The sequence below is a fragment of the Camelus bactrianus genome, chromosome 5, assembly GCF_048773025.1.
Source record: "Camelus bactrianus isolate YW-2024 breed Bactrian camel chromosome 5, ASM4877302v1, whole genome shotgun sequence".
NCBI classification, from domain to species: domain Eukaryota; kingdom Metazoa; phylum Chordata; class Mammalia; order Artiodactyla; family Camelidae; genus Camelus; species Camelus bactrianus.
This window is the reverse complement of record NC_133543.1, coordinates 99091047-99100261: the sequence shown is the minus strand read 5'-3', so window position 1 is coordinate 99100261 and position 9215 is coordinate 99091047. Positions and strand designations below refer to the sequence as shown.

At 47.5% G+C, this 9215-nt stretch overlaps 2 protein-coding genes across 4 annotated transcripts in view; one reads left to right on the top strand and one right to left on the bottom strand.

Moving 5' to 3' along the window:
• Nucleotides 1-5850, bottom strand: part of NEU2 (neuraminidase 2) — a 53776-nt gene extending 47926 nt beyond the window's left edge. The window contains exon 1 of the mRNA XM_045511586.2: nucleotides 4745-5850. Within this exon, the coding sequence (XP_045367542.1) occupies nucleotides 4745-4754 (10 nt within the window). The 5' untranslated portion in view covers nucleotides 4755-5850. The remainder of the gene's footprint in view (nucleotides 1-4744) is intronic.
• NGEF (neuronal guanine nucleotide exchange factor) overlaps nucleotides 1-9215 on the top strand; it is a 101381-nt gene that overhangs the window by 27085 nt on the left and 65081 nt on the right. The window contains exons 2-3 of one of the 3 annotated variants that reach the window (XM_045511583.2): nucleotides 2691-3027; nucleotides 6288-6387. The exons of 1 other annotated variant lie outside the window; for it this stretch is intronic. In XM_045511583.2, the coding sequence (XP_045367539.1) occupies nucleotides 2763-3027; nucleotides 6288-6387 (365 nt within the window). In that variant the 5' untranslated portion in view covers nucleotides 2691-2762. The remainder of the gene's footprint in view (nucleotides 1-2690; nucleotides 3028-6287; nucleotides 6388-9215) is intronic. One more of the 3 variants, XM_045511584.2, reaches the window with a different exon arrangement.

The following is a 9215-nucleotide window of genomic DNA, read 5'->3' as shown; positions in this document are numbered from 1 at the left end:
CTGCTCCTCCCAAAAGTACCTGGAGTCACCGATCCTGTCATTCCTCTCTGACATCTTCCCTCTGCCAACACTGCCCCACCCTGGTCTCTGTGTTCACCTGCCACACCTGGGTAATACCTGGTGACTCCTGCCCTCTGGCCTCAGACTTCCCAGCTCAGCCAGCCCAGAGCTTTCAGGATCCTTCTACCTCCTCATTCACAGTCATCAAGGATGTGGTAGGAACTCCCCAACCCTGTTCAGAGACCTCCATAGACTGGCCCAACACCCAATTAACTCCTGTATTACCCGGCCTGCCCCACCTCCAGAGAACCCCTGCCCACTTGTTGCCCCCAGATCAATTCTAAGCTGAGATCAGCCTCAGTATCAGAGTCTGGTCCCAGCTGGGAGGCACAGAGGGCAAGGGAAAAGAGAGGAGGAGATGTCGGGGCATCGGTTAGAGTTGCTAAATCCTAAAATCTCAACAGCCTCCATCTGGACACCTCCAATGATGGGGAATCCACTGCCCCCCAAAGCAGCCATGTCACCTTTGGACAGCTCTGAAGTTCAAAGCTGAAATCTGTCTTTGCCCATAGTCCTAACTCCACCCCATCCTATCCCAGGTCCCAGAGAGCTGATGTGAGACAACCTTGACCTTGTCCCTCCTGGGTCTTCTCTGCTCGCCCACCCAGTCCCTTTTTGGGTGGGCAGGTTCTCAACGGAGCATAGGCAGGGGTCCCCCACTCAACTGGCCAGGACAGAACCCTCCCATTCTCTCTTGTTCCACCATGTGGTTCAAGAACAATTTAGCTTTCGTTGTAACCACATCCCCTTGCTGACTCAGGTCAAATGTGCTGTCAGCGAAAATCACCCATCCTGCCCAACAGCTATGGGTTCCTTGCCATGCTTGTAATAAGCAAGGCCATCCCAGGTACTCTTGGGAGGGGTGTCCTATTAATTGTCCAGCACTTAAATGTGACCTCTTAGCCACTACACTCTACCCTATGGCCACTAAAAATTGCAGCCTTACTCTCCAAGGGACATCTGGACTGGCCAGCAGGATGGGACCCCACAGTGCGCAGCCCAACATTTACAGATCAGGACATGGATGCTGGGACTACAAGGGTTTTGCTGAAGTCACACAGCTGACCATGACAGTGAAGGAGCTCCCCAGGTCCCCACAAACCCAGCAGCGCCCCTGCCTCCAACCAAGCTGCCTCGAGGCAGGACCTCCCCTGAACACTTCTCAATCTCTAACACCTTTACACTTGGCTAGGACATTAAATATCATCAGACCTGTGGGCAGGCAGGAAAGGAGGCGGGATCCCAGGGTGAGCCTCCTGTTCTGAGTCATCAGGTAGCTGGTTCTAGGAACCTGGATCCTCAAAGCTCTCCTAAGCAGAAAGTTCTAATTCCTGCCTTAGATAAACAAGGCTATTCTCTGCCTGGGGCTGTGAGAAGCCCATACGCCTCCTGAAGATTCTAAGATCACCTGACCAACTGTCCTGCAATCATGGCATGTGTTTGGACTAGGGTAGGGGGAGGAGAAGAATTTGGGAACCCACCCACAGGGAACTCCAAGGGCAGGGCCTGCGGTAGCCAGGGCACCTGGCTGTAAGTAGAAAAGTGCAATGGGAAAGGGGGTGAGCTCTCAAGTCCAAGCTCCCATTCTTTCTGTTTTACAGAAAAAAAGAGACAGAAAAGATGGTTCTTAAGCTTTCCTGAATCTCTAAACCCTTTGAGAACATGATAGAGGTTCTGGATATATAATGAAGAAAAATGTATATACACATACACACACACACAATTTATATACCCCTTAAACTTCCACAGAACCCACAGGACCCCAGGTTCTGAAGCCTCGGATGGGTAAGGAGCCACAGAGAATTCCTAGCTTGGCTTCCCGGTCCAGCCTGCTGTCCTACCGGCTTACACTTCCCTCAAAGATGCACGTGGTCCCACTCCCCTCTGAGACCTGCCACCCTAAAAGAAGGCCTGAGCTGGGAGGGAAGGGGGTGTGCTGGCAGTCCTGGTGTATTCCTAATACACCTCTTTTTCCGATGAAAATCGTCCTGGTTCTGATTCTGTCTTCTGTGGTCATCCCAGAAGGAGCTAACCATTCTGTTCCTCCAGCCAGTTGGGTAGCTATGGGATGTGGGAGGGCTTGTCACTCCCACAGCTGTCACATTACATCATCCAGTCAGAGAGGCCACTAATGCACCAACCAGGCTTGGCCACAAGTGGACAGCAGAAGGTTTGTTCTGCCAGGGTTCTAGACTTCCCATCTCCAAGTTTACTGTCACGCGACCTGTCACTCCAATAGCCTTTCTTGTTCTTCCCACGACCCTTTGTGTCCATACATCTTCCTTTCCCTTGCTTTGGTTTTCTAGAGTTCCCCTCACTGTGTTTGCTACTCTCTCTTGTGTTATTCAGCAGATGTTTACTTGAAAGCTAGTTACACGAGCCACTTTAAGCATTTTCCCCCAAAGTGCAGCCTATGAATAGAATTAACAAACCTCAATTATAAAATGATACATGAATGCATCCAAATTGCAGTGGTTAAACTGTAATTTTCGTTGACAAAGATGTGGTCTCCAGGATGCACAGATTATTCTGAATTTCATCAAATCTGAATGTGAATGGAATTCCATACTCTGAACGGCATATTTAGCCTGCTGACACTGACTGGAAGTTGTTCTCTTTCTGTCCTAAAGCACTCAGAACCAGGGCAGTTTGGGAGAGGTTACTGATCTCCAGTCATTCTGTTGAGAATCAAACTTGTCTCCATGGAGACCAGGGAATCTGACGATTTGGAAAAGCCTGGGAAGAAATCAGTGCATGGTTTATTGAAAGTGGATGAGTCGGCCCGTGTGAGACCTGAGCTCCTCTCCGAAGATGAAAAGACACCCCAAGCTGACCAGGAGACGCAAGACAAAGAACCCGGCTACTACATCTCAATCCAGAGAAACTCCATCTTCAACCGCACCATAAGACACAGAAGCAAAGGCAAAGCCAGAGGCACTTCCAAATGGAACGCCGGCCACCAGGCAGGTCAGTACCAGGGACAGCTGCCACAGCGGCTGCTCCTTGACATCCAGTTGGGGTCAATGGGGCTGAAAGGCCCTAATTAAATGAAAGGATAAAAGATACTGAAAATTACCAAGGACGGGTCCAATAAGGTGGAACATTATGAAGCCATTATCTAAAGAATTCAAACTCCCCCAATAAGACGATGTGGATACTTCAGGAGAACGTGTTAACCCAAATAATAAGAAGGCTGGCTTCTACTTAAAAGAACCATCCTGTTCCAGGGCTCAACATAACCCCCAAACTACATGCATTCTAGAAGGGAGGCTTGGAGCTGTCCACGTTTAAGGATATCTGGGAACATGAGTTTCCCGAGGGATGAGGTTCTATCCTGTCCTCTCACTGTCACCGTGATGGCCAGAGTTTCTGCTGCCCTGGAAATCTATGAGACTAACACCTTGTGAACAACTCTGCAGCAGGACCCCTTAATCTTTTGAACCAGGTTCTAGCCCATCTTATCTGCTCAAAGAATATTTGTTGAGCAGAATAAGGTGCAGAAAAGTTTACAAATGTAGGGGGGAGTATGTTAGAGCTGAGTCCTCCTTCCCTTGTGACTTGCCCTCATGGCTGAGTGAGCACCATGCTGGGGTTGTGAAGTGTGGGATAGTTTCCTTAGCCCTGGGGTACAGCAGCTGCCCCCGGACACGTAGGGTGCTACCTGAGTGCACTGGAGGGGCGGCATTAACTCATTCCCAAACTTTCATTACATTCTATCAGGTAGCCTTCTGCACGTTTAAATCCCCCTTGAAACAGAGACAAATGATATTTATTCTTTCTCACGATGCTGGGGTTGACTGGGTGGCTTCTCTGTCTGGGCCACCTTGTCTGACCTCTGCAGTAAGCTAATGGCTCATCTGGGGTGGAAGGTCGAGGATGGCCTCCCTGACGGCAAGTGAGCTGCTGGGTGCACAGGGGCCTCCGCTGGGACTGGTGGGCTCTGCTCTACACGGTCGCCTATCCTCCAGCAGGCCAGCTCAGGCTTGTCCGCACAGCAGCAGGGTTCCCAGAGGGCAGATTCAGAAGCCACCAGGTCTCCTGAGACCTGGGCTCAGAGCCTGCACAGTGACTTCTACCACATTCTGTGGGTCCAAGCTGCTCACAGGGCCAGTCCAGTTAAAAGCTGGTGGAGAAATCGACTCCACTGTTTGATGGGAGGAGCAGCAAAGAGTGTGGTTGTCTGCCATCTACCACAAACTCTAACAGAACTTTGTGCTGAGTACCGTGCGAAGTCAGAGAAATACAACGATGGAAATGCTGTCATCGTGGGAGAGGGGTGGTTGGTACATCATATCGCTCTCAACTTTTGTGTATGCTTGAAAATTTCCGTAAGAGTTAAAGGCTCACACCCACATACAAAGAAAGTAGGAATCTCTGACCTTGAGAAAGCCGCAATGTTGGAACGATGCCACTTTACCACAAACGTGTCAAAGTTTATAAGAGAGGTAAAGGCAAAGAACTAGACCCTTCTGGCAGGGTTAGGAAAGATCTCCCAAAGAAGGCGGTATATTGGATGAGCCCTGAAGGATGTGCAGGGACGTGGCCAGAGAGAAAGGCAGTTAACATGGCTGAGCACTTGCAGGTACTCAGTGGCTGAGGCAGGAGGCATTTCAAGGCTGTTCTTACCACACCCATTTTACAGATTAAAAAAATGATCAAGGCACAGAGAGATTGAGTCACTTACCCCAAATCATACAGCTAGTGAGTGGTATGGCTTGAAGTAGAGTTCAGATCCTTCTAGTCCCAAAGCCTGTGTGGAAAGAGGAGACGGTTAGAGCAGCTCTGTCCAACAGAAATATAATGCAAGCACATATGTTATTTTAAATTTTCCAGAGGCCACATTAAAAAGTAAAAAGAAATGGATAAAATTTTAACAATGCATTTTATTTAATCCAATATATCCAAAATATCACTTTATCATGTATCAATATAAAATTAGTAATAAGATATTTTACGTTTTTCTGTACTGCCTTTGAAATCTGTTGAGTATTTTATACTTACAGTCCCTCTCAATTTACATACTGAATTTTCTTTGGAAATTCTTGATCTGGATTTAGCTTTCATAAAATGTACAAAGAAGTAGATTTACAGCCAGAAAAGTTATTAAACATACAGCCAGAAAAGTTAATTACAAGTAGAAACAATCCCAGATTACTCCAAATATCTTCAAAAGCTCTCCAATAATGAAACTGACAGTCAGTTTTTATATTTAAACTTAAATTAAGTTTAAAAAATGAAGAATTCACTTCATCAGTCACATGAGCCACATTTCAAGTGTCTAACAGCCACACATGGCTTGTGGCTACCCTGTTGGACCCCGAAGGGTTAGAGCATCGCAAACACAGAGAAGAGCAGATACAGCTGCCCAGGGTTGGGGTGGGGGTCATTCTGAGCAGGAGAAAAGGTGGGTGTGGGGCTGTGTCTGAAATGAGGCTGGAGAGGGACAGAGGTTTGATAGGAAAAGAGCCATAAGTTCTACTGGACAAAAATCCTTTGCAACTTACCAGTCCAGCACCCCCTGATCCTGGGTCCAAGGAGACAACACTGTGCTCTGCTTTGCGGAGGAGCAGACAGAACAGGCCACCCGGCACCAGGCTTCTCCAGTCCACTCCCTAACAGGAAAGAAGGCTGGCGCTCTGGGCTCACGGTTTGTGATTTGGGTCTGGAAAGTGAGGACAGTCCCCATGTCATCTGCTAAGGTGTGCCCTTCCAAAGTCATACTAGAACAGTGACTAACAACTCCACCTCCAGCTGATCTGACCCTCTAGGGGACGTAACATATTTACTATATGTTAGGACTCTAACGTTGTAAAGTTAGATGTTGAAAGACTGCTATGTTGCAAATGACTTTTGTCCAGTAGAAATAACACTAGTGGTTATGGTTTTATTGTCCTCTAAGACATTAACCAGGTTTGTACCCAAGTTTGCAAGCTCATTTCTGATATCCTTTTTTCTGCTATGTGTGCATGTATGTAGGTGTGCATGGGTGGGTGCAAGGATGTGAAGTTTCTTGGACCATCGTTATGATTTTCATGGAGACGGCATTCCAGGTCACTGAATACAGCACCAGGAGGGGTAAAGTCCCCTTCGGGGCATGAGAGGAAAAACCCCGCCCTCTCCACCCCACTTTCCTCCCCTCTCAGGGTGGTGGTGTCCCAGCCAAAGAGGGAACTGTCTGGAAAGAGGAGATGCACATTTCCTAACTCCCTACATTTCCCACGTCACAGGTTCACTGGAAAATGGGAAATTTGTAAATGAGCCCTCAACTTTGAATTTCCCCCAGAGCAGAACATCAACTCGGAGGGACCCAGGAGCCAGGAGAACGAGGTGAGAGACAGGGGACAGGTCATGAGGGGCCGGGTTGTGAAAAGAGGTCACAGTCTTGATGCGGCTACAAGGGTGTCGTGTTTTTTAAAAAATAGTAAATTTTTAGTTGTTCATGTTTTTAAAATCTCTGTGATTTCCTTTTTTTTTTTCTTTTTAAAGCCCTATAGTTACTCTCCTGTCACAAAACTAGAAAAGTATAAATATTATATTCATGGAATATCTAGAGAAGAAAAAAATCACTGTGTCGCCACCACCCAGAGGTTCTTATCTGTTGTAACTATTTCAAATCTTTCTGCTATATGTTTATGCGTATTTTCTCTTCATAAAATGGGATCTTATATACATGCCGTCTTGAAACCTACCTAGTTCAGGACAACAGCTATTTCCCCAGTCAGCACATCAATGTCTTCATAGTTTAATATTCAGTAAAAGAGAGGGCAGGTGAGGAGACTGGCTGCCAGGTTTCATGTGGAGGGAATTGTCAGGGTGTTCTGAGTTGTCCACTTCTCCCCACGGGGGGCTCCCCCCGTATTTCTCGGGATTTCCCAGGAAAATAGAACCAACAGGATGAGGAAAAAAGAGAGAGAGAGTGAGAGACATTACTTTTAAGGGGCTGGCTCACACAATCGGGGAGGTTTGGTGAGCCTAAAACCTGCAGGGCGGGCCGGCAGCTGGGGCCTCAGGGAGGAGTTGTCATCTAGGTCCAAAGGCCATCTGCCGGCACAACTCCTTTTGGCTCAGGTGAGATTAGTCTTCTGTTCCATTAAGACCTTCAGCTTTTGGAGGAAGCCCACTCATGTTATAAAGGGTCATCTGCTTTATGCAGAGTTCACTGATCTGAGTGTTAATCTCATCCAAAACACACCATCACAGAAACATCCAGAATAATGTTTGACCAAATATCTGGGCATCACAGCCCAGCCAAGTTGACACGTCAAATTAATCATCACACTCCTCACCCTAACCCTAGCGAGGGGAGCTTCAAGAGATCCACTGGGAAATCTCTGAAATCTGGCCATGGTTGGGGGTGCAGGGACTGGAACCGTGTAGAGGTGCTGGTTGATGGCCTGTACGGGAGGTGAGGGGAGAGGGCTGAGCACGGAGGCAGGGGCATCTACACCAAAACAAGGCTGAAGTGTGTGTTTTCTTGGAGCCAAGTGTGGACCCCAAGAAAAGGAACCAGCTAGGAACCACTTTGAAAAGGACTCTACCCAAAAGTCTTCCTGCTAGGGGCCAGGTGAACCTTGGCAGAAAGTGGCTATGAAACTTGGGGAGTCATGAGAGCAAAACTTGAGAGCTTTGCACATGCCCAGGAACTGGAGTCAGAGACCCCTGGCAAGGTATCTCTGAGGAGCCCCCACAAGTGCCCCACTCTGAGGGCCCAAAGTGCAGGTGGGGGGACAGGGAGAAGACAGAGCAAAAAGCAGAGACTTCCCAGCTGTGGGGGGCCTGGACGAGGGGAGGGAGTTGGAGTTCTTAAACAGCTCTGAGGCACACTTTTTATACCCAGCAAAAGAGACCATTTATAACACAAGAGTGACCGGAAAAGCTTTGCACATGGTCTACCTGAGATTTACCCCAAGGCTGGGCAGGTCGTGCCAACCCACAGAGTACACTGAAGCAAGGAGTTGAGGGAAAGATGGTACCCGCTCCTGTCTGCTCCCCACAGAGTCCAGCTTTACTGAAGAAGCTACCTGTGCTTGCTTCTGTCTTGGCTTAGTGAGGACAGAGGTTTTGGAGAGTATCTCTAGGTCAGTCTCAGGAGCCCCACTGTGATGTTTCTATTACATTTTCTGAGCTGGACATTTGTGGCCAGGTAAGCCACAATGGACCTGCTATGGAAAAGCTTTCCTGATGAGCTGTTGGGCTCCCAGGGTTTTGAGTTACTGCTTTCATAGATAAAATCCAAAATAAGAGTTTCTCCTGGAAACATTACCATTTGAGAGTTAAGGAGCTACCCCATCACTGTTTGTTTGATGTGAGATGTCTGGGGTACCACTAGTATGGGCTGTCCATTCTCTTCTGCTCACTCCTCATTCACTAGCATCTTGCAATCAGAGACTCAGATCTTATTAAAGTAATTTAATCCCTGCTCTTGCCCACATCTCTGTACCCTTATCTCATTACACTGTGTCCCTCATATAAAGTGCCATGGTTGACACAGAGCATCTCTGATTCAGTTTCCATGGTCACTTTCCCAATGCCATTAGCCATCCATTCCTGTTGAAGCCCCCTTTGCTCTAAGCCAGGGAAATAATTCTCTGCCTCCTTGCTGATTTGTGCGTGTAAATGCAAGTTTCATGATCTAAGTTTGACAAAGGAAAAAAAAAAAAGGAGAAGAACCCTATGTTGTACAATGACTGGAAGCAACTGAAGGACTAGTGTTATCTTATGCTGGGCCCTAAATATTTTATCCCTCTTTATGTAACTGTCACTATAGCCAGTGCTTTCATAAAGGCAATTTTGGTAGTACTTAACTGAAGGAAATTTTACATTATATAGCAAAATGTACAAACCTTAATGAATGTATTAGTTGGCTTGGGCTGCTATAACAAATACCACAGACTGGGTGCTTAAACAACAGAAATCGGTTTCTCACAGTTCTAGAGGCTGGAAGTTCTAGGTTAAGGTGTCAGCATGGTCAGGTTCTGGGAGGTCTCTCTTCCTGGCTTGCAGACAGCCACCCTCCTGCTGTGTCCCCACACAGTGGAGAGAGAGAGAATGTGAGCTCTGGTCTTTTTCTTTTCTCCCCCCACCCCATGACCTCATCTAAACCTAATTACCTCCCAAAGGCCCCATCTCCAAATACCATTACATTGTGGGGTTAG